The sequence below is a fragment of the Sceloporus occidentalis genome, unplaced genomic scaffold, assembly GCF_023333645.1.
Source record: "Sceloporus occidentalis isolate IW3139 unplaced genomic scaffold, rSceOcc1.0.p SCAF_4, whole genome shotgun sequence".
In the NCBI taxonomy this organism is placed as follows: Eukaryota; Metazoa; Chordata; class Lepidosauria; order Squamata; family Phrynosomatidae; genus Sceloporus; species Sceloporus occidentalis.
Window position 1 is genome coordinate 71,534,625 of NW_028316984.1, and position 26,423 is coordinate 71,561,047.

Genomic DNA, 26,423 nt, shown 5'->3' on the forward strand with positions numbered 1-26,423 from the left:
TTCATTACCAAATTATGCTCTAACTCTGTATTTCAATATATGTTCCCACTGAATGTCTTCAAGCATTTGAAGTGTTAATTGCAACAGAAAAATACAAATTACAGACTGACATTTCTTACTGAGAAATTTTCTCCTGATGCACACTACTTCACTGATGTCTATGTATGGTTTAGCAGTATAAGGACAAGTCACAGAGGGCCTTTGGCTACCATGCCCACAACCCCACCCCACATGCAGCATGGTAGCAAAAAGGAATTTTAAGATGCCAGGAACAGCTCCCACACCCTATAACTGCTCCCATATTGCTATGACACAAGTTTGAAAAACAGAAAGAAGAGAGAGGGAAATAAATGATCTGTCATGTTTACAAATATGGTTCAGGTTGGTGCCCTGAGAGACAACAGCTGACCCTTCAGGATTCCCATAACCAAATCAATATAATTAATTTGCTTTGGGTTTTTAATTCTCCAGTACCTGCTGAACCCTTAAAAGATATTGTAGGAAAAGGAGAAGCAGCTGCTACTATAACAAGGTAGGCTGCTTCCTTTATTAGTTTAATTAGTGTGTGTATGAGTGTGTGTGTGAACCCTGGGAGTCCTTTCCTTTTTATTTTATTTTTTTAAAAGCTGAGCTTTCAAAGCATGTAAGGGATATTAAGGAAGACAGTTTCCCTAGAGCTCCCAACACCTTGCATCTACTTTTAATTTTTTTTATTTTTAAAAGAAGCTTAACCGCAAAATGAATATAGTAAGTATTTTTCTAACAATAACAAATAATAATAGGCAAGTCTTACCAGTACCGGAACTTTGAACCCAAAGTAAAATAATGTGCAAAGAAGTTCTTCTGGGGTGGCAGTGGTCGGTCTAATCGGAAAAAGGTGTGATGCTCTACACAAGCTTTCCATAAATTCTTACAGGCTCGATAATTCACCATGTTGAACCCAAGCAAGGTTTCTCTAGATTCATGCTGGGAAGGGGGAAATTTGAGAAAGTTAGTCTCATGTTAACTTAACAGCCGAGGTCATGGCTCTTATTAAGCACTGTTCCTTTTTGGCAACAAGTACAAAGGACTCTCTATGCAGAAATCAAGAAAAATAATGTATGAATTTCCTATACAGGAGAAGATCAAAAGCAATACTTTTATGATAATGACAGTGATTTTTGCAGTGACAGTCTTGCATGATTTTTTTAAGTTCTGCTATTCTATGCATCATTAAAACCAAATTGGCACTTCCTCCATTAATGTCAAGAAGTCTTGGTTTGGAATGGATGTGTTCTGATGCATCTGGAAATAAAAAACTCTGATGACTCTGTACATGTTTTTCAGTTATGTTTATATGACTAAGAATAATGTTCTGAATGCATATATAAGCAAATAATAGCCTTAAAAAAGATGGCAAATTATATACTTGCCATCAGGCAAGTAACAAATAATTAGGACAGGACAGTAAAGGTTTTGTTGTCGTTGACCTACCAACACCACAAATAAATGCAAATACACTTATACCTCCACACATGCTGGGGTTAGGATCACAGGACCCCCATGAATGTGGAAAAAACACAAGTAACAAAAACACTATGTTTTTACCTGAGAGAATAGCAATAGCAACAGCTGCTTCATTTATATACCGCTTCATACCACACTAAGCAGTTTCTAAGCTGTTTACAAATGTAAGCTCATTGCCCCCATCAAGCAGGGGTACTCATTTTAGCGACCTTGGAAGGATGCAAGGCTGAGAGGTGAGAACACCTCTCTAGGAATTTCTAGGTCCTTCAGTGCAACTTTTTGTTAAAGCTGACCATAGAGTTCAGCTGGAGGACCTAGATATTCCTAGAGAGAGCATATTAATAAAATCTGTGAATAATCAAATCCACAAAAGTCAAAGCCACAAATGTGGAGGGACAAGTATACAGTGCACCCGCGTATAACGCAGGCGCGCTTTACGCAGACTCGAGCGTATGCGCTCAAGCCGCGGGGCACAAAGGCCGACACATCCCATTCAAATGAATGGGCCATGCGCCCATGGCGCCCCGCATGCTCCTGCGCCGACGCACACGAACCCCATTCAAATGAATGGGGCTTGAGCATAGGCGGAATTCAGATCCCCCGTGTAAGGCAAGGGCCCAGTGTATTTTCTCTTTTGAAAGACGGATCAAGACTGGAAAAATGTTAATTAAAAACATTTTTTTAAAGTCTGTAAAAATGTGAAGTAGTTCTACAATAACCCTTACTTACTGCTCAAAAGGATTTACAATGTGTATTGCATGAAAGATGAAGGTATTGCACATATCCAACTTTACTGTCTCCTGAGGCAAAAACCTCAGTTTTACGTAGGGTCCTATCACATTGCTCTTGGGGATGAGTGAATGGGATGGGGGAAGAAGGGTATATAGGCATCTATACACATTTCAATCAATTGAAGTCCTAGGCTTAGGAAAAGGACTGAATGTTGTAACCTAGAATGGACATTTCTACCTGGTCAGATTCTGGAAAACAAATAAAGCCCAATTTTGGGCATTGGCTCCATCTTTTCCCAATTTCCACCCTTTTAATAATGCTAACAACCTGCCATTATTCACTGATATGAACCAAACTGCATCCTGTTTAAAAACAATTAATTTACCCACTTACAGAACAGAGTTACATAAGATCAGGAGAGAAAGCCTTTGCCAATGACACTCTGAGGAAGTCAGAGAAGTTGGGAAACATCTTGAACCTTTGGAGCCCAAGCATATTTAAAAATAGGACCCCAATTAAACATTTGTGGACTGCAGGAGGCAGAGGTTTTACTGCTTTTTTCTAGCTTGAGGGAAAGGATCCAGATTCTTAGGTTCCCAACAATTGACAACAGGAGAACAGAATACCTACCAAAATGTAAGTAGTAAGGCTCTGTTTATGTAGAGGCATTAGGAATTCTGATTTGTTCCCTCACAGGTTGTTATTATATATTACTCAGAAGTAACTTGTTTTTGTAAATATTAGGCTTACAATTTGGATTGTTAGATGCCTTTTTACACAATGTAACCTTCTTAGAATAAAAACCTCTCTTTCCACACTTCTCCGCTTTGACTGTTCAGGCATACTGACAATCTTCGGGAAGTGGGCAGGCGAAGCTGGTTCACTTCAGTTTATCCATTGTTCTATCCCAAAGATGAGAGTGGCAACTGGGATAAAAGTGTGAACATGGGTAGGAGCTGGAGGCTAATGACTGCTGGGACTCCATCCCTTGTTCAAAGATGTAAGATGGACATCAGTCTAGACCAGGGGTTCCGAATCTGTGCTCTGAGGAGCCCTTAGGGCTCGGCATATATACATTTCCCTAGTGTTCTGCAGCTGCTCCAGGAAAATAAAAGAAATAAAAACTGAATGAAATTAAAGAATAAGAATATATTCTTATTTATACTCATAAATACCATTAACTTGTAAGACATAGGATAGATCTCTTAGGGGCTCTGCCATAGAAATAAGGACTCCTAGAGTCAAAAAGGTTGGGAATCCCTGGTCTAGACAATCTGTCTCATTTCACCTAGTTTTCTATTTTATAGTCTTTCCTCATTTGGCATGGGCAAGCTAATGGGTCTTGAAAGCAACTGTATTGGATGGGCAGCTAGGAGCCATGGCTTTTGCTTTCTTCATTGCAAGTTACTTTGAATGTCTTCCTGACGCTCTATTTTCCTTTGCTATGTTTGCTATGTTTGGATGCTTGCCATTGGACAGGGACCATAATCAGTGAGTAAGGCCCAAATATTGCAACATTGTTGTTCTTGTCAGCTGCCTTTGAATTGACTGGCTCATGAGTCTATTTATCTGGTGTGTGTTCTACTTCTCTTTTGACTGCCCTTCATCTTTCCTAGCATTACTGTCTAGTGAGTTCTGCATTCTCATGATGTGGCCAAAGTATGACGGCCTTAGTTTAGTCATCTTGGCTTCCAGGGAGAGCTCATGTTTAATCTGTTTTAAGACCCATTTGTTTGTCTTTCTGGATATCCACAATACCCTTAGCACTCTTCTCCAGCGCCACATCTCAAATGATTTGATTTTCTATCAGCTTTCTTTACTGTCCAGTTGTCACATCCATATATGGTGATGGAAATAAGATGGTTTGGAGGATCCTAACTTTCGTGTTCAGTTTTATATCTTGTCTAGCTCTTTCATAGCTCTCTTTCCCAGCCAGAAGAAGACTAGTTCTACTAATTTCTTGACTGCAATCTACTTTCTGACCAATTAGCTCTTAAGCCATAAGACACAAAAATCAGGAGGAAAAATAAAAGATCAGTACTTACCAATTCTTTTCTAAGCTGAATAAAAAACTGCTTGCATTTAAAAGAAATTTTGACAATCTTCAACCTAAAGGGAACAAAAAATCAGAATGCTGTAATGTATAATCTTTGAGGACCCGATAAATACATTTAGTGTCCACTTTTTATTGCAGAGAAAAACTAGTTTGTCTCCCTTGCACCCACAATCCTATCCTAAAATAATCTGTATTACAGTACTTTAGTATTTCATACAAGATTATCTAGAACTACAAAATATGTCACAGAAAAGTCTTAACTTTATGCTAGCTAAATCTAACTCCACCAGATTTACCTAACATAAAGACTAGGGATCGAAAGGGTCATGTGTAGTATTCCATCCACATTCTAGGGCAGTGATGGTGAACCTTTTGGAGGCCGAGTGCCCAAACTGCAACCCAAAACCCACTTATTTATTTCAAAGTGCCGTGTTCCTCTGGCTTGCTAGTAACAAACTCTGGCAAACTCTATGCTGGGGTGATGGCACATGTGCCGCAGAGAGGTATCTGAGTGCCACCTCTGGCACGCGTGCCATGGGTTCGCCATTAATGTTCTAGGGCTTTTCCAGCTCTCAACCACAATGCACCCTTACCCAGACACATCTACAGAGCTTTGGGGGACTATATGGAACAGCTTGAGATGCAGTGAGGGGAGGGGAAGAAATCAGCAACCTCTTCTGAACAAAGGACTTTCTACTTCAGTTAGTCATTAGATTGCAGTATAATAATGTATGCATTTCATAATGTCTACATCATTTAATTATTTAATTATTCTGCATTATATAAATCATTAGTTCTTGTACTAGAGCTGGGGTGCCCAACTTGGAAGGAGGTAGGGGCCAAAATTAAGATCGGCTAAGGTTGTTCAGGCCACCAACAGTTTTAGGTGAAATGTAGGACATAAAAAAAAATGGGGAGCATGACCAAATAAAAGCTGGAAGCAAAATGCAAATCCATACTTCTTAGCCATGCTCAAAATAGAGGACATTGTGGAATTCCTCCTCCTGGACAGGAAGGCTAAGATGGGGAACATGTCTGGGAAAAGGAGGGAAAGTCTAGTCACCCTACCAGAGGGCAAGGCGTCCCCTCCCTCCCTCCTTTTCTTTCTTTACTCCCTCCCTCCCTCCTTTCCTTCCAGGTGGACAGTCTTGCCACTCAAAGGCAAAACCCCTAGGCCACTCAAAAGCAAACGACTTGGCAGAGGAGAAGGAGGGCAATGTGGTGGTCTGGTGTCCTCCTCTCTTTCTCCCGTCCCCCCCCCTCCTCCTCCTCACAAAGCTGCCCGCCCAGCGATGGGGGAAAGAGACAAAAGAGGATGGGAGAAAGAGACAAGGATGCCCACCCACTGTGTTGTCTTCCTTCTCCTCTGCTGAGTAGTTCACCTTCAAGCGGCAAGGCTGCCTGCCTGGCAAAACCCCAGGCCGCTCAAAGGTGAACGACTCAGCAGAGGAAGAGGAGGACAACGCGGTGGGTGGGCGTCTCTTTCTCCCATCCTCCTCCTTTGGAAGGGAAGAAAGAAGAAAGAAAGGAGGAAGGAAGGAAGGAAGGAAGGAAGGAAAGAATGAATCCACTGCTCCCATCCTCCAAAGCCCTGTGAGATCGGGCGAGGACTCTGGGAGCTAGGACATCCCCCTCCTCCTGACAATGGAGCCCTGGGCCTCCCAAAATCATTTGGCAGGCCGCATCTGGCCCCCAGGTCGCATCTTGTGCAGCCCTGTACTAGAGTGTTCCAGGTGGCTTACAGAATGAATTACAACACAATAGGGCTAAAATCAATCTAAACACATATAAAAAAATGTTTTTAAGTGCTGTCATATGACCTTCAAATTACAGTGATCCTATGAATGAGAGGCCTCCAAGACACTCTTTCATCAATTATCCAGCTCAGGTCTTACAAACTTAGGCCTATGGCTTCCCTTACTGAAGCAAACCATGTTTATGGTGGTCATACTCTTCTCCTACTGCTTTCCACTTTTCTGAGTTTTATTTATTTACCATTTAATTTAAATGCCACTTCGGAGGACAGCTGGGCTGAGGAAGGTTGGGGGGAAGTAAGCATTTGTTTCCCAAGCCTTTCCTCAGCTTGGCTGTTTCTTTGGGAGACAGCCGGGCTGTGGAAGAGGCCCGAGGTGCAAACCTATTAGTGTATAAGCCAACCCAGGCTTTTGGGTCAATTTTTGGGCATACATTTCTTGACTTATAGTCAAGTATATATGGTAGCTGGCTATGCTAACTTGGTGCCCTCCAGATATGCAAAAAATAGCTAGGGAAGATAACAGCTGCGAGTCAACACATCTGGATGACACAAGGCTAAGGAACGCTCCATTATGTTGAAAGAAGCTCAACAGTGCAAGGTGCAATCCTTGATCCTTGCCACTCTCACTGGAATAAGAGACAAGGAATGAGTTAAGTGATATAAGTTCTAAAATTGTGATGATGACATACCGTGACTGAGGCCTTCCATGTGCAATTGTCTCCATGCAACATGATGATTAGAGGTGTTAGTTACTTTTGTCACATTGCTTTTAAAGTGTTATTGTGCTCCTGGTTTGCTGATAAGCAAGATTTCTACTAGTACAGATGATGCAAAAAGTGATGAAGCTACAGGCACTACCATAGACTCAGTCTATTCATGTTTCAAGCCTATAAATGTGACACGGTTGTCATTTCCAAGGAGCAAATTTACAGCCCTCTTCTAAGTCCTGTCATACAGCCTGCTTGCCCCTGCTATTGAAATGTCCCATCCTTTCTGAATGGAATCATGGTAACTACTGTTTTCCACACTGTTCAAGGCAGTAGAGAAGCAAGAATCTGAAGTGATTAAAGAGGTGGAAGAGACTGAGGGCACACACAAGCATGTTATGGGAATTGGTGCAGATTTCCTCACCTTCATATCCATGTTCAACTGCCTACACTTCTGAGCACATTTAACCCAGCTGTCAATCAAAGGGGAGGAAATATGCACTTTAGCTTGCATTGTCATCTATTCCTGCTGGTGTCCTATAATCTTGGCTTTAAATAAGTTTTTGATTTTAAAAAAATGTGATCTTTGTCTTTTCTCTCTGAACAGAAAAATATATAAAGCCTTCACTAGTGTTTTCTCTCTCTCTCTCTCTCTCTCTCTCTCTCCGCCCACCCCACTTGAGATCCTGAAGAACCAAGGCAAGGCTTTAATATAATTAGCCCTCCCATCTCCCAGATGATGAGTGAGAAAAGAAACAATGGCCATCCATCTGCCCTCTGCCCAAATGCACTGCCTTGCAAATAACAGGATGTCCACATGTTTGATAATGCACTTCCTTCCGTATACTATGATAAAAACCATGAGTCCTTTCTTTCTGCAGTTTGAGGTTTTTTTTGCTCCACTCCACCCCCAATATGGCGAATATGTAAATCATATATGGCCAGATCACATTCTACTCAGATTCAACCAGGATAATTTTCATTATCTGCCTTTCATTATCTGAGGGCAGGGAACCGTCCAATTAAAAAAGATTGTATGTACAGCGCTGTGTAAATTTACAGTGCTTTATAAATAAAGGTTAATAACAACAACAACAACAACAACAACAACAACAACAACGGTGTAGACTGGCCCTACGCCTCCTCCTCTGCTTCCCACCAGCAGCTCTGAAGAAACAGTGCTTAGGGCTGCTTGGCAGGGAAGAAGCTAAGCCTGATCTGTAAACATATCTATACACAAACATTTAGCAAACCTGCAGAAAATAATATTTAATTTTAGCATGATTGCTAGGATTTTTCGACAGGGGGTTCAGATCTGTTATTAATTAATATCAAATATATCAAGTTTAATGTTTCCTCAGAACAGGAATTGTCTCAGGCTTTACATGTGGCCAGAGAAACAAATGCATCAGACAACATCACACCTGTAATAATATTGAATTCCTGTGCGATTGTATCACTCTGGAGATACATTAGATAAAAAAGTAGGCCAAACCAATCTTCCCTGAAGGAATTTTACAACTACCTAAGGAGAAACTGTATTACCACATTGTTCTGTGCATAACAATGATATGAAAAGCACTTAGTACTGTTTGCAACAACAATTAAAAGGCCTGAATTTTACAAGAAAGAATTTTTTTCAAGACTGATTTATTCTCAATAAAAAGTGACTTTTGTAAAGTATAATAAAATAAATTAGAGTTCACAAATAAAGCTTGAAACCAAATACTTATGTACATGTATATAGTAATATAAAGAAATGGGTACACTATGTGATATTATTTCAACAGCAGTAACAATGTAAATAATTAATATACAGTAAGATACTAAAATAGGAACATCAGCTTTTAAAGCTTAACAAATAACCACACAGCTGCAAAAATCCAAGACAGGAGAATTCAAGTTAAAATGAAACAGACTATGGAGTTTATTGCTTGGACAAATAAGCCGGTTTACCTCTTCCAGCTTAAATTCAAGATGCTCCTGGCATCTAGCCAGGATGCTGCCACCTGGATGCATCCCGGGTGAAAACCTCAATCAGCCAGCACTTTTTCGAAGTCAGGGAGATGATGATGATGATGATGATTATTATTATTATTATTATTCTTTCTTTCTTTCTTTCTTTCTTTCTTTCTTTCTTTAGTATTATTCTTTATTTATATAGCGCTGTAGATTTGCACAGCGCTGTACATAAAAACAACAAATATAAAAGAGTAAATCCGCCTATGGCGTACAATCCGACTTCAAAAAATGGCTGGCTGAGTGAGGCTTTGACCCGGGATACATCTGGGTGGCGGCATTCCGGCTAGATCGGTGGCGATTTAGTTATGGTAACATCCAGGGGCATCCTGGATCCTGAATTCAAGCTGGAAGAGGTAAGCCGGTTTATTTGCCCAAGTGATAAGCCCTTAGGGACCGAACAGACTGTGACTTTATACACAGAATCTCACAAGGGGCAACTGAGTATGGATGAATACAGAATATGAATATTTTGAGGGAAGTGTTAAAATCACTCAGGCATTGCCACTCATTTCTCAAAGTGGGCAAAGTGGTACAATATGTAACTTAGAATGTTCTCACAATATAGCTCTGCAGTATTTCAAGAGCATTCATGATTTTGTAAAAGAGATCTTAAGGTCACCAAACTTCCACTAAAAGTCTCAGAGTGATTTGATAACTATTATTCATTCAGTTCAAGTCAATGCCTAGAAAGGGGGGAGCACATAAAATTAAACCTCACGTTTCCTATGCATACACTTTAATCATAACTACAGGGATTGAATATATGATTCATTTGATGTATTCTGTCTATAAAGGTTCAACTGCACAGAGAACACAGTGAATATCCCTAGACATAATGATATAAATACAGTTTAATATTATGTAAGATTTCAGATCATACAGTCCTCTCTATTCCTTTCTTTTTCGGCACATACATAAGGAGACTGGAAACTTTTGATTCTCCTTCTGCTTCCTTATTGCATTCAAATATATCATCATTTCATTCTGATACATAAACAAACATCCTTTGAACTGTCTTCTGGTATTCATATTTTGCATCAAAATTCCCGAAGCATGCTACTTACTACCACTGTCTTGATTGTCTATTCCTTTTTAATTTCCCACAATAATACTTCCACCTTCCACATTCAATAATGGTACTTCCTTAAATAATGTCATGCTATTTATTATGCCTAGAACACTGTACTAGATTATGTTTCTTTTTGTTTTCTAACCCTCCTGCAAGCCTAACCTTTCTGTAAAAGTTTGCATCCAACCCTTTAAGCCTCATGTGTACAAATCTATAGGGCAAACATTGTCTCTATCTTCAAAAAGGGAAAAAAGAGGATCCCAACAATTATCGTCCAGTTAGTCTGACATAATACCAGGAAAGATTCTAGAGCAGATCATTAAACGGAGAGTCTGTGAACATCTAGAAAGCAATTCCATAATCACAAAAAGTCAACATGGGTTTCAGAGAAACAAGTCATGCCAGACAAATCTGAACTCCTTTTTTGATAAAATTACCAGCTTGGTAGATGAAAGGAATGCTGTGGATATGGTATATTTTGATTTCAGTAAGGCCTTTGACAAGGTTACCCATGACATTCTTGCAAACAAGCTAGTAAAATGTGGGCTAGACAAGGTAACTGTTACATGGATTTGTAATTGGTTGACTGGCTGAACCCAAAGGCTGTTCAACAATGGCTTATTTTCATCCTGGAGAGGAGTGACCAGTGGGGTCCCACAGGGCTCTGTCCTGGGGCCGGTGTTACTTAACAACTTTATCAATGACTTGGATGACAGAATTGGGAGCATACTTATCAAATTTGCAAATGACACCAAATTAGGAGGAATAGCTAATATTCCAGAGGACAGGATCAAAATTCAAAATAACCTGAATAGACTAGAAGCTGGGTCAAAGCTAACAAAATGAAATTCAACACAGAGAAATGTAAGGTACTGCACTTAGGGAGGAAAAATAAAATGCACAGATATAGGATGGGGGGACACCTGGCTGAATGAAACTACATGTGAAAGGGATCTGGGAGTCCAAGTAGACCACAAGTTGAACATGAGTCCAATGCAATTTTAGGCTGCATCAATAAAAGTATAGTGTCTAGATAAAGTGAAGTAATAGTGACACTATATTCTGCTTTGGTCAGGTCCCACCTGGAATATTGTGTCCAGTTCTGGGCACCACAATTCAAAAAGGACATTGAGAAACTGGAACGTGCCCAAAGAAGGGTGACTAAAATGTGAAGGGTCTGGAAACCATGTCCTATGAGGAACGACTTAGTGAGCTGGGGATGTTTAGCTGGAGAAAAAAAGGTTAAGAGGTGATATGATAGCCCTGTTTAAATATTTGAAGGGATGTCATATTGAGGAGGGAGAAGGTTGTTTTCTGCTGCTCCTGAGAACAGGATCCGGAACAATGGATGCAAGGTACAGGAAATGAGATTCCACCTCAACATTAGGAGGAACTTCCTGATAGTAAGGCTGTTTGACAGTGGAACACACTCCCTCAGAGTGTGGTGAAGTTTCCTTCTTTGGAGGTCTTTACGCAGAGGCTGGATGGCCATCTGTCGGGGATGCTTTGAGAGTTCCTGCATGGCAGGGGGTTGGACTGGATGGCCCTTGTGGTCTCTTCCAACTCTATGACTCTATGACCTGTCCTCTGTACACATGCATTCATTTGTCTCCCAATGTCAAATTCTAAACTTTAAATTCTTCAGCACAAGGATCTTTGTTGTTGTTTTGTAAAACTAACACAGCAATGCTGCAGTATAGTTGATATTACAATATTACAAGTGCAGGCCCACTCTTTCAAATGGAATTGCATCCATGGGTGTAACTGGAACTTGGTATGCTAATGACTGCTTAATACTTCAGACATGTGCTTTCGAGTCTTTGTTATTTCACAGGCAACACTGTGCAAGGAAGATTCTGAAGGCAATATGGTTCAAGATTTTTTTTCATGCCTCGCTGAAAAAGCGCTGTAACACGTTAGTAATAATGAACTAGAAATTAGATGAATCCATCAATATAGTTCACACACAAGACAGACCTCTTATCCTCTCAGTCTAAAATTAATATGATTAAAGTTAGTGATTTAAAGTCAATGAAAACACATTAAAAGTCTCATAAAGAGACATATGCACAAAAAGGTGAAGCTTTTGAAACAGGCTGCAGAGCGAATAACAATTTCCACATTTCTAGATGAGGAATTCCAATTTTTTTCTTTGTTGTTATGCATCTCTGTAATTATTTAGTTGAGAAAAATGTCAGAAATGACATTTATGTAGATGGAGAAAGGAGGAACCAGTACTGTTCAACTCACATACACTCTTATAGGCAGTTTCCTCCCGCCTTTCAATAGTAGACTGTTCTAGTGACCAGCATACCACTTCCTTTCAAAGAGTCTTTCCTTTTGAGATCAAGAAGCATGCTCCTTCCCTTTTCAATGTAATAAAGGTATAGAATATATTTGGATAATAGGCATGAACAGAAACGGAGGCTTCAGTTAGCTACTGTGAGACATTTACCCTTTTTTTGCCAGAGAGCTCTGGTGCCACTACAAACTACAGTTCCCTAAATTCCATTGAGCCATGGCAGTTAAAGTGGTGCTAACCCAGATTATTTCTGCAGTGTGGATGCAGCCAGACACCGTTCTTTTCCCAGATTTTGAGGAGTTTTTGTTGATATGCTTTATTTACATATTGCTTTTAATACCACTGCTATTTTTCAGTTTAAACATATTAATTACTTCCTTGTGTGTTTAATCTTTTAGTTTTTAATACATTTTAATATTTTAATGCTTCATGTTTTAACTTTATATAAATTGTTTTTTGAATTTTATATTTATACTTTTTAATGCTTTTTAATTTGTATTTTAAATTTGTTGTTAGTCACTTTGAGTCCCTACATTGGGAGAAAGGTGTGATCATGATGATGTTGATACTCATTATAACACCCTCCTAGCAATGTATTTGTATGGTGGTCAGAATTCCAAATGCAAATATACAGGGAAAGGGTGCTTCTATTTTGCTTTTCGTGGCAGCCGCTTGTACTCCATAAAGCTTTGCTTCACTGGATCCTTCTCCATTCAGGATATCTGGGTGGATGAGGACTTGGGCTACCACCAAAACTGAAACTGTTTTGTGCACATAGTCTATTTTCACATGGACCTTTGGATCCTTGTGATGGGAACAGCACAAATTATAATGCTTGGAATCCTGTTGAGGTACTGCTCTAGCATATAATCATTACATAAGCAGTTGCACTTTCTCTGATGTTATACTGGTGCAGCCAATTATTCAACGAGCACACACACAGTCCTCGCTCTCATTTTCAACTTGGTGGGTGGGAAGGTAATTGACCATTGCACAATGGGTGAGTCAAAGCCATGGTGCCTGCTGTATAACTAATTGCACAACTGTGGGATCTAGGGCAATTACACTGGTGTATATTTACATTATTGAAAAAGTATACAGAATCTTGGCCAGTGTTCCCAAGACTTAGTTGGCTTCCTCATCAATGAAGCTTTGAACTATGGTGTCTGCTCTGATGAACCTTTATCAGGTAAACCCAAAGAGTTTGGTCTCTCTCAAAGGATGGTTGCTGATAAACATTTCTCAATCACCCTCATCCCCAGCTGTGGCTCCCTGCAAATGTGATGCTCTGGAAAAACCATTGACATTCAAGAGTAGCTGTCGGGGGCTGCAACAGGAAAGGGTGGGTAGGAAAGCGCTGTTATATGTGCAGATTTCTGTAGATCATTCTTTGGATCTAAGGTTTTAATAGTTTCATTTTTATTCCAGTAACATTACAATCACAGAATAAGCTGAAGTATAAATTTATTAAATAAATATCTAGAATGGATAGCATTAATCTAATTTAACAAAAATTAAGCTTTCAAGCTTTCAAATTCTATAGTAATAATAGTACAGGAACTATGTTGTACATTACATAACAGCAAATTTTATATGCCATTTCTGTAATGGAGAAACAATTGAAAATATGAAAAAAATTAATTATCTGATTCAGATCTGATTTACTTCAGATGAAGCAATTCAATAATGAACAAGTTATGAGCCAAACAAATAATTTTTCTTATATACATCCTTACCATGGGAAGGTGTTAATTCGTACCCTGTTCTTATAAATTAATATGCCGCCTGACATTACTCCAATCATAATTTCATTGTTACTTTGATCCTGCAAAAAAGAGAAGAACAGATAAATGTTCATGTATCCTTTATTTTTTACATATATTTAAGTTGCAAAGTTACCTCCCTAGATCAGTTCTTAAAACTTTTTTGGAATTACAAACCCATTCAAGAATCTGGTGATTTCTACTCATTCCCATGCTCTTAAAAAAATCAAACACAAAAATTTGTATATATTTATTGATTGACTGATTGATTTATATCCCACTTTTCTCCCAATATATGGCCCAAATGTGTTTATGCTTCAGGTTAGAACAAAATAACTAAAACAATTTGTAACACAAAAATTAAAAAAGCATCAAGCAATCCAACTAAAACACTTAACACAGACCAAAAAAAAAACACATTAAAACGTTACTTATTTAAAACATCACACCTGTTGCACCATCTTTATATCCCAATCACTTAAAAGCTGAAGGCCTCAAGACTTTTTGCCTTCATGTTTTTAATAGCTTCATTTTGTCTGCAAGCAAAAAGAAAGCAGAGAGCGAGCCAGCTCCATAGCTACCTAGCCTAGGAGCAGCTACCAAGAAGGCATATGTCCTCAGCAAACATGCTTGTGGGCTGGTGGGATGAAGAGAAATCATCCAAAGATTATGAAGCTCAGACAGGCTCATATGGGGAGAATGGGTTTGCAGACTTTTCAGATGGGTTTTTGATATCATGACCAGCATTTTGAATTCTGCTGGGAAATGGACCAGTAGCCAGTGAAGCTATTTCTGAAAGGGAATTATACCCAACCCCTGTCAGCCATCTAGCCACAACATTTTGAACCTGGCTGAAGGAAGAAGTTTGATAGCTCACTCCAGCAGTGGCTGCAGCAACACCAGCACTTCCCATGCCCATCTGAGAGGCAGGGTGAGTTTGGAGCATAAAACCCTCCCTCTACCATCCTCCCAGAGACAAAGGCAACAAAGGCCTCGTCCAACCCCACCCCACCCCACCCCACCCACCAGCAGCGGAGCCAACACTAGGAGTGCACCTGGAAGACTATAAAGCCCCGCCCTTTCAATACCTCTATCACCATCTGAGTTGCCCTAGTGTCACTCGCTTCCTTGTTAGTGCTAAATAGCTCAGAAAATTTACTCCTAACATAAGTATCTGATTTAAACCCTTGAGTCCTACGGAAAACTAAGCTATGGGAAAGAAAAAAACAAAGAAAACAGTTGGGTGGGAGTCCAAACTCACTCCTACATTCAAAACTCTAACCAGCCCAGAATTGATGAATGTTTTGTAGGAAATGAGAATGGAAACAAATCAAATCCTACTCATATTGTTAATGAACTTGAAACTTTGGGAGTTGACTCTCAGCCAGCGATAGGAGCAGAGCAGATCCTTGATCCTTCCCTAACCTATAGTTTAGAGGTGGATGGAGATCAAGATTCCCCACACAGACTGTCAATTCAGGTTATTAGTCCTGATATCAGTGGTAGGGATCCAGAAATAAAGACTAATATTAGTAGGACAGCTGATAAACATAATAAGGACCAGAAGGTGGAACAACAAACAGGAGAAGTCCCAAAAGAACTTATGTCTAAATACTGCCTGGCTACTACACAAACTGTAATTTTGATTTTTGAACAGTTATTAGAATTAAAACATAAGTTGGATAGGTTAAGTGGAGAAATGGAGATTTTTGAGAAAAAACTAATTACAAGACCTCTCAGCAGTCCCTCCAGTCAGCAGCTCCAAGATACTATGCAATCAATATCTGGAAAGGTAATACAAGAAGATCGTGTTTATACTAAGGTCGCCACAAAAACTAACAAACCAACTTCTCTGAAACACAGCTGTTTACTTCAACCAGAACGGATTGCCTTGAGTATCCATAAGAACAGACTTAATGATGGTCACTGGATCTCCAAGAAAGCAATCAAAATCTCCTTGGGAAAGCTTCTTCACTGTCAACAAGGGCAGATAGATACAGACTCTGTAGAATGGCTCCCAGGGTATCCAAGCCAAATGCGCATCCTTTAAACATTCAACCATCCCATTGATGCTACTTAGCATGAAGGCTTATTTAGCCCAATATCAAATCTTTCCCATCAGAGTTTTTCGTGAAGAAAGAATCAATCCTTTATTTGCTGATTCAAGAGTCTCTAAAGTGGTAACCCCTCTTGATTTGATTCAGAAGAAACTTGAGTGTGAGAGTCAATCTAGCCTACTCCAGATGGAGGACAGTTTTGTCGATGCCTTTGGTTTACTTTCAAAAGAAGAGCAAGAGAATATTTTATATAAGATGGAAAAATTAAAGCAGTCCTTAAGGAATACAGTTGCACCAATAGTATTGATCTTTTTTAATTGATCTTTTTTCTTTAAATACAGACTGTGCTGGCCTGCTCACACCGATGAAGGGAACATCAGTATATGAGCATCCAAAAAGGAGTGGAAGTTATCCTCTTGGACTACCAGAGGTTCCTGTAATTGAGATGCAATTGCCAAATGTCAAGTAATGGATGATTAGGCACCAATGCCTATTTGTGAGGAGGGGGTCAGCCCTAATGCATTGTCTCTGAAGCAAAAACAGAAACACTCTGTAGTTACTACACCACTTAGATCTTCAAGAATAGCAGTATCTGGTCCAAACCAGCTGGAAAATGTCAGCCCTAAGAAACAGCTTCAAGAACAGAAGCAGTCCTCCACTAAGTACCCTTTAGTTATAGAAGAGATGGCAGTAATACACCAGGCCTGTTCACTGAACAAGATATCAGGGAATCATGGTTTGATTGAAAGAAAAGTACAACAACAACAACAAAGACCTCTTCCTTTGGCGTCAAAAGGCAATCACCCAAACAATAATTGTGTTTATTTGGGTTGCATTGATAATATTGTTGCAGATATAGACACTAGCTGATTGACTGTACCGTCATACCCTACTCCTTTGTCAAATCCAAACCAATCTGTCAGCGCAGAAAGTATTCAAATAGTCACATGGAATGTTGCTGGGTGGAAGGATACAGAGAATGCTGATAATAGTGGGCTTTCTCTCTAAATCTGATGTAGTTGCCTTTCAAGAAACTTGGTTAACTGGTGAGGATGAGCCACTAAAACTCACAGGCTTTCAGTGCTGGGATATCCCTGCCCAAAAATTAAAAAATAAAGGGAGAGCTTCTGGTGGCCTTTCAATTCTTATCAAACAAGAATTGCATTGGCATGGGGAGAAATTATTTAATGGGGATAAATCCTTCCATTTTTTAGTTATGAAATTTACACATAAAGATTTTCTAATTATAATGGTAGTTGTATATATCCCTCCCATTACATCCCCCTTCTATAACACCAATTTGTGGACTTCTCTTGAAGCTCAAATGGAAGAACTAATAATTCTGTATCCTCAATCCACAATCATTTTACTGGGTGACTTTAATGCTAAACTAGGTCCATCTCTTTATGATTTTGCTAAAAAGAATAATTTGACAGACAAATTCTTTGATAACCATCCACAATGGTGCTCTACAGACAGCAAAAGTAACATTGCCGGATTGTCATTGAGATCTCTGATATTTAAATGCAATCTCCAAGTCCTGGGAGGCAGAGATGAGAATGCATCTGTAACTGCTGACCAAACAGCCGAAGGTGACCGTATCGTATTGACCCAGTTTTCCACATTCTGTAATTTAAGACTAGCTGATATTGCAGAGATATCAGCTTTATCCCACCTAAGCCTGCCATTTTGACATGTCTCTTGATGGTCTATAATCCATCTATCTGTCCAACTACTAGGTCTAAGATCTGAACTACCCCATAAATTCACACTCACAGGTTGATGATCACTTTCGCCTCTTGGGTGGATGACAATCTCAGAAAAAAGATCACTATTGTTTCTTGAGACACAAATAAGATCTAGTACACTGCTAAAATTAGATGCATGATATGTAAAAGGATATATAACTAGTATTTTCAAACCTATGCCAAAAGCTGAAGAATTATTTAACAGCTAAGCCCACAGGGAAAACCATAAGAAAACTAATTCACCCTGTTTGATACAGAATGTAGGTTAATGAAAAAGAATCTAAAATTGGCCCTGAGGTCAGCTCAGAGGTCTTCTTCTATTTATGCACAAGTGAAGATGTTATCCCTTAGAAAGGAATATAAAAAATTAATTAAAATCAAGAAAAAAGTTATTCCACTTTAATTTGGGCTGGTTTAGAGCTAGCAGCAAAAAACCATAACTCAACAATATTCTGGCATTCTGTCTCTGGAATTCTAAAGGAAAGGAAATTTCCATATGATATCCCTATACCAGCCAAGGAATGGGAAAATTATTTCCAAGAGCTATTTGTGTTAAAAAATTCCACTGAAACCCAGCATTTAAGTTCTGATCCCTTAGGTATTGAAACCCTACCCCCCGGCCACCAGTTTCTGAAGAAGAGATCGTGTCTATCATTAAAGGTCTGAAAAATAACAAAGCTCCAGGAGAGGACTTCCTACCAGCAGAATTATACAAACATTTTAGTGATTGGTGGGTACCAATTTCAACAGGTTTGTTCACTCATATAAATAATACCTGTCAGATACCAGTTGTTTGGAAGATATCTATAGTGGTTCCCATTTATAAAAAAGGGAACAATAAGGATCCCAGTAATTACAGGCCTATTAACCTAATACATATAGTTGCCAAAATCTACATGAGGTTCCTTTTGAACAAACTGGAAAGCTGGGTTAATGATAATGGAATTCTAACAGAAGAACAAGCAGGATTTAGACATAACTGATCTACCACTGATAACTGTTTTATCCTAAGCCACATGATTGCCAAATACACCAGCAAAGGAAAACATCTATATGCTGCTTTCATAGATCTTTCTGCAGCATTTGATTACTGTGAATAGAGAAATTTTATGGAACAAATTGATTGACCTTAAAATTGAATTGCAATTGTTGTTATTAATCAAAGCTCTTTATACAGGCACCTGTTTGAGAGTGAGATTTGGATTAAATGAAGCCATGACAAATATAATTGATACATACAAAGGGGTAAGACAAGGTTGCTTATTAGCTCCCTTGTTATTTAATTTGTATATTAATGACCTGCCATCTGAAATGAAAGATTCTAGAGTCCATATGCCAACAGTCCTACATACTCCTTGTAACACTTTGTTTTATGCTGATGATATGATTTTGTTATCATGTTCTCAAGCAGGTATGCGGAGATTGTTAAAAAGACTTGGTGATTATTGTCAAAATAATTTTTCTGACTATTAACAAATCTAAGTCAAACATAATGGTATTTGGTAAACGAACACAGAGACATAGATGGCAATTAGAGAGTGAGCCAACAGATCAAGTAAGGAGCATCTCTTATCTAGGTGTAACATTCTCAGAAAATGCATCCTGGTCATGCCATCACCAAAGGAGTTCACGTAGAGCAAAGTCCTGTCTGAATCTCATACTTAAACTAAAAGCTCACAAATACCCTGGCCCTCTAACCCCAATAATTAACGTTTATAAAGCTAAAGTTACACCTATGCTTTTATACGCAGCAGAAGTTTGGGGTCTAAATCCCATTTCAGTAATTGAACTAGCTCAGTCTCAACATCTGAGATGTATTTTGGGTGTAGACAAGAGGACATCCACAGCTGGTGTTAGAGCAGAACTAGAAATATATTCAATTCATTTGCAAGCCAAAATCAAAGTGTTTAACTACTGGTGTAAAATCAATGAAATGGGGCCAGATAGACTACCAAAATTATGTCTCTCAGAACAGTCTCAATCCCATCTTGAGTCCTCTTGGTTTATGCAAATAATAAACTTTATTATGAGCTGTGGTCTCCCTGTAGCCTGCACAGTCAATGATCAAGCAAAAAAGGGTGCGATACTGAGAATCCAGGATATCGAGGCCCAAAAAGATATAGTCACCCTTGGTAAGGTAGGCAATTTATAATGGCTGAGCCAATTTAAATGCACTTTTCAAAGACCTAACTATCTACAAATACAAATGCCAAAATACCTGAGGGAGGCATTTACTCGAGCTAGATTTGATCAGCTTGACACCATGGTAAGATATGGTAGATTTAATGGTATTCCTTACGATGAGCGAACTTGTATCTGTGGAGACCGAGAGATTGAAGATTTAGCTGATATTCTATTGAAGTGTAATTTGTACCAACAGGAAAGAGACCAGTATCTTGGTCCCTATTTAAAATGATCAGTGTTCTGGGATACCCATGTTAGAACTTCATACTTCATGAGTGGTCAAGATTCAAAAATATCTATTACCACAGCTCGGTTTCTATGTAAAGCAATAAAGTTAATATGTGGGGACAATTGGGGTAAACTGTAGAGGTGATGATGAATTTTGATGTGTAACTTATGTTCAATCTTTTGTTTTATGTACTATCATTTTAAAGCTGTATTCCCCCCCCTTTCTATATTACCTATTTTTGTATTTTGAATCTTTTATATAGATTTTTATAATCAAGTTTTATAATTTTGTTTCATTTATGGGTTTTGTACTTAAATTGTATGGCATTCACATGGTATCTGTACGGTATTTTATTCACATTTTAGATTATATAATAAACATTGATTGACTGATTTTGGACCTGCTGAAGGTTCCTCCAAAGGCAACATTAAGTAGAAAGTCTTGTCCGCCGTCTTCAGATGTGGGACCCCAGCCTGACTCCTCCCTGTCTTCCATCCTTTGAGAGCATGCAACAACAACAATGCAGACCCCTGAAGCCTATCCATGTAGCAGATAAGGTTCCATGTCCCACAGGTTAAGATCCCCAGTCACAGATTAAGATCTAGCACTTGTAAGATGTTAGCAGTAAGGAAGCATTGTTGCCTCAACCATAACTCCCTATTGCTAACTATGTTTACTGTTTACTTTGTTTCTCTTTACACTCTCATCGATCTAGTAACATCTCTGAGGCCTTCCAGGCATTCTCTTTTAGTACAGTAGCAGTACACAAGAAGGAAGTTAGATGAACTGCATACACTCACTTAGAATGGGTGAGAAAGAAACTGTTATTTATAGGAGAGCCTTATTGTGTGCATTTCTCTTGTGGACCACTTGTAATTTGAACACTGACCTTCTTAAATAAAATGATTTTAAATAAGAGGTGTCTAGTGGGGGTGTCTAGTGAATCAGACCTCCATAGTATGCATGACTGAAGTATTTTATCAAGCCTGCAAACATCCTCTCCTCTCTTCTACCATTGTTTTTTTTTTTTTTACACTGAAGACAACTACAGTAACTGCTGCTTTGAAAGTTACTTAGACATGCATTCTCCGGTATACAGGACATTCTGTAGGTTCAATTTAATTAACCAAGATAGTTATTTAATAAAGGGACTGTAACATAATCTACTGATTAAATCTGCATACACATAATACAGTTTTCATAATCTCTTTAAAAATAGGCATAGAAATACTGAGCACAAACACATGGTATTTTATCTGTCTTCAAACTGGGACGTCAGATGTGCTTCATGTTTCCATCATCTTCTGTGGTTTCTGCTTAGCCACAGATATTCAGAGGTCTGGTCCTAACTATGACAGATGAACATTATCTGGTTGTAATAGATCAAGGATTGGTATCCTGGGATGTCCTGTCCTTTTTCCCATCAGCAGACAGACACTGCTGGCAATAAGTCCACACACTTTGAATTCACCAGCAACTGAGCTGTTTCATGTCAGTGTATTTCACTCATCAGACAGAAGGTGGGGTAAAGGGGAAGACACACAATTTGGCATCAAAGTAAGAGATCTCCAATGGTTATAATCAGTAGTCTTCTCCACTTCTCCCCTTTCTAGCACAAAAAAGGAGCTCAGGAGGTGAGTGGTCATGGGTTGAGAGTTATCTGGCTATGTCAGCAATAGATCATGCAATGGCTTGAGCACCCACTCTACTGGAAGGATGAGGTGGTAGAGGAAGCTCACACAGAGAAATGAAATGTAAGGAAAAAAGAACAAGTAGCAAAAGCTAAGCACTCTTCAACTGGTTGTTGCAATGAGAAAAGGTGCATTAAATGTGGCACATCTAATATATAAAGAACAAGGCCAAGCAAAGTGCAGCCCCCAAGCAGCATGTGGCCTCCTAGCGCCCCCCCCCCCCCCATAGTAGAAAATGATCTCTAGGGTGCAAGGCTATTTTAGGTGCAAGAGGTTTAAAAACAAAACAAAACAAATAAAAATCCCACAGGCATGTAAAGAAGAAAGCCTCTCCTGGGTCTAAAATGGCCCAGGGGTGCAATCACGTTTTAAAAGCATAGGGGCATTTTCACCACATTTCTTGCCCCTAGGGCATTTTGGGAGCTTTATTTTTGTAACTTTGGAAAAAGAACTCATTTCTGTAAGATAAAATGTATACTGGCGTACTCAATCACATTTGGATGAAACAAAAATTCTAAATTTACTGGATCAAGTTTTACATTTAGCAAAGAACTGAAATGTGAATTAATACTTTGATCAAATAATTATTATTCATATTAAGGTCCACAGTAAATCTGCAACCTTCACAAAATACTCTGAAGTCAATGAAACAACGTTTGAGACTGAGAGAAAGAAATTTCTAGCATAACCTTTGTGGATTCCAGTCCACTTCTTCAGATATATTAAGCAAAAAAAGATTTCAGTAATCAGGATGGGGATGCTTCCATTAATTATTTCCCAAAAAACTATTTACTATTTTAATATGGTGAAAGAATAAAATATTTACTCTCAAGTAAACATTACATTTTTAAATACAAAGAACAGGGGATAACAAGTTTATCTTTTATATTGTACAGATCTGTTGAGCAAACACAAATCTCATCTCACTATTCATTCAGGATGTTAATTCTCAATTCTTTGAAGCAGTATGTTAGAGAATAAACTTAGTTCCTACAGTTATCTATAACTATATGGTTTCCCCATACAGTGCATTTGTCTCAGATACCAATATAGATGGATATTTGATCAACTTGTTTGAACTAAATAACAGTGAAGTGGTTCAAGGACACCAATTGAAGAATGTCTAAATCCAATTCTTGAGTCCAAACTTGAATAGCTCTACTAAATCAATTAGATTTACATCAGCAACTGATTCAGTGAGCAAGTTCTATTGATTTATGGTTCTATTGTATTAAATTGGATTTTAAAATTTCTTTAAAAGCCTTTAATAGCCTTTAAAATGTGTTTTCAGAATTACAATCATGTTTGCTCATCTATTAAAAGAAGAACTGAACACTGTTCTCAAAATGATATTATTTATGGGAAACACCTAGCTTGGAATTTAATTGTCATATTCACTCACTGGTACAGAATATCCTTAAATGAACTGATAAAACTGATATTTAGTCCTTTGGCTAAGATATGTAAAATTGCTAAATATATAAAAAGTTTACAGAAGGTCACTATTAAGACTATGTTACAATTTTTTTACACAGTTAGGACTCAATCATGAAAACTTACCCGTGCATAGTGCAATTCAACTCCATAGAGTTCTAATGTTCGAGCTGTGCTGAGATAACTAAATTCTGCTTCAGCTGGAGACAAACCTCTAATAAAACAAAAATAGGTAAGTTCACGGAATTGGGAAATGGAACAATTTATTAAATGTTACATCTCAGTTAACCAATCGGCCTTCTTAAAAAAAAAATTTGCTCTAGGCTGCACTGCAAATTCCTGATCCACCAAACGCAATTTCAGTATTCTAAACACAGATGTAATTACTAAAGTGTACTTTCAGATGTCTCATTTAAAAAAAAAAAAAATATATATATATATATATATATATATATATATACTATGAGCTAGAGCTATATTTGAGAATTAATACCTAACCAACATAAGTACTCTTTCACCACACCATTCGTCTAAAGCAATTATCTGTAAGTCCTAAATGGGTTATTTCTCCAGAAGGCATACATGCAATAAGTTATTCAGAGAGCTACTTTTGATATGTGCACAATGCACATCTAGTAGCATGGGATAAGTCATGTAGTTCTTTGTAATGTAATACTTACATATGCTGCTGATGTAGTTTGGATACCTCTTTTTCAAAGTCTTGAGGCTGGCCAGGGATGAAAGAGTAGTCTGAAAGGTAGCCAGGGAAGTTCTCTGAAAAGTTGTAGTCTCCCAGTTCAGCTGAAAGTTAAAGAAACTATTTAACAATAACCCCATTTCAACACTTTGTACACTATGGCAAGAAAAAAAAATCCCTCAAAACATTTTTACAAATGAATTAACCTGATCCTAAAATATGTACAGAATTGCCTAATAATGGCTGGAACTATTTGTGCAAACTCAGATCTAAACCGAACATTCCACTGGTAGAATTCAGGAATTTACTTCCCTTCAACTCCTCCCTCCCCAGCCTTCAACAGATTTTTCAGTCCTTATGAAACACTTTTGGAGGAATACACAAAACTGCAGCAGAGATCAACTCTGTTCCGCTGGAGTTTGCTGTTTAGTCAGTGGACGTCCGTTGCTTGATACCACCAATGGGCACAAGAATACTTAATGCAAGAGTGCTTTTAAGCTAGCTGTAGCCCACCTGATTTCGGTTTGCATGAAAATAACTGCCAGTCAGTTCTATGGAACTTATTCATCTGAAAGGTGTGTACAGAGTTAAACCATCAAGCTTCTTTATTTTTGTGTCCTCAACTATGTTGCCTTATTTTTTACATTGGTGTTCCCTCCCATTATGCTTTCAGGTCACGTAAGCAAAACAATATCACTTTTGTGAGGTTTCAGGCACAGATCTGCAATCCATTGCAGTTGCTGTTATTGTTCTGTGCCTTCAAGTCATTTCCAACTTATGGCGATCCTAAGGTGAACCTATCAGGGTTTCCTTGACAAGATCTGTTCAGAGGAGGTCTACCATTGCTTTTCCATGAGGCTGAGAGCATGTGACTTGCCCAACGTCACCCAGTGGGTGTCATGGCCAAGGTGAGAATTCAACCCTGGTTTCCAGAGTCGTAGTCCAACACTCAAACCACCATGCCACACTAGCTCTGTAGTTATCTAGATGCAAATGCATCAACTGGAATTTTCTCTGAAGTGCAGCAATTCCCACTCTCAAAGTGATAAACTGCAAAGTTCAGTTTACAAAGCTATTTGCCTCCTTGGGAGTGGCAGCTGCTGTGGAGAATGTGTCAAAGAAATATTGGGCAATAAGCAGTATTCCTGTACCTGTTTTAAATTACTTCTTTGGACTGAAGTGCAAATGATTTGCATCTAATTAGGAACTTTATTTGTTCTGAACTGACACCTCTTTAAATGAGTGGAAATGTATTTCTCACAAGAAATGAGTTGTGTTGAGTACCTTGTTGAGTATGAGGATACAGTGGCATGCTGATATTCCTTTAGTTCCTTGCAAACTTTTGTTTAACTTTGGAAATGCTTGCCACTTTTGTAGTTATGCAAATATATTTCCAGCAGATTTCAAGGAAGGATCTCAAACCAAAACTCTTCCCACAATATGTTCAAAGGTAAAAATATACACTACATTTAAAAACAAAGTACATGTTCATCTTTAGATTCTTTCTGAATTACAACAGAACACAAGGTCAAAGAGCTCCGAGAATTTCCTAAATTGTCAGACTGCAGGAACAGTTTATGAAAAGTGTTAATCTGACAGAAATAGTGCAACATCACATAATGGTAATTATTATTCAAAGGGCATACATTTAAATAAAGTATTACAAACGAATGCAATGGAAAATTCTGACAACGCTTAAAGAATCAGTCAGACTTGTTTTGATAACTAATAATCCCGGCAACCTGCATTTATTTCTGTTGCTTGATCTGTCTAAAACAAATGCAAGGAAACAAAGAAAGGGCGCAGGTGGAGGTACCAATAGGTAAAGAAACAATATGTGATAATTTTAATTCTGTGTACTTTGTCTTGTAAGGGATGCAATGGCTTAGTGGTTAAGATGCCAATTCTGACAATCGGCTGATTGGAAGGTTGGCAGTTTGAGGCCCAAGTGCCGCATGATGGGGTGAGCTCCTGTCACTAGTCCCAGCTTCTGCCAACCTACCATTTCAAAAGCATGCAAATAGATAAATAGCTACCACTTCAGTGGGAAGGTAACAGCGTTCGGTGCAGTCATGCTGGCCACATGACCACCAGAGCAGTCCAACGCTTGCTCTTTGGCTTAGTAACGGATATGCGCACCATCCCCTACAGTCGGTTATGACTAGACATTCACGTCAAGAGACTACCTTTATCTTTTTACTTAGTCTTACTTAACAGTAAGGTACAGGAATGCTGCCTTAGAATCAATCTGAGTAAGTGGGCTAAGGGACCAACCCCCTTACCCCCAAACATTTGTGATTGCTTCCTTGATCAAGGAACAACAAAATCAGAGGACGAAGGGAATTACAAAATAATGTAAGCAAGTGAGACAATGTAAAGAAATTACATTTGCAGAGAACAGATGGGTGCATGCATGTTGTTTGAAAAAAGTTTGGGTGTTACCAGACTTCTCAATTGCTACTGCTACAAC

The 26,423-nt window shown here is 38.6% G+C and overlaps 1 protein-coding gene across 2 annotated transcripts in view; it reads right to left on the reverse strand.

Annotated features, from left to right (window-relative positions):
• Positions 1-26,423, reverse strand: part of LOC149313985 (tyrosine-protein phosphatase non-receptor type 4) — a 155,102-nt gene that overhangs the window by 53,434 nt on the left and 75,245 nt on the right. For both annotated transcript variants that reach the window (XM_089520313.1, XM_089520312.1), the window contains exons 8-12: positions 23,937-24,057; positions 23,383-23,470; positions 13,887-13,975; positions 4,284-4,347; positions 794-966 (exon numbers count right to left, since the gene is read on the reverse strand). In XM_089520313.1, the coding sequence (XP_089376439.1) occupies positions 794-966; positions 4,284-4,347; positions 13,887-13,975; positions 23,383-23,470; positions 23,937-24,057 (535 nt within the window). The remainder of the gene's footprint in view (positions 1-793; positions 967-4,283; positions 4,348-13,886; positions 13,976-23,382; positions 23,471-23,936; positions 24,058-26,423) is intronic.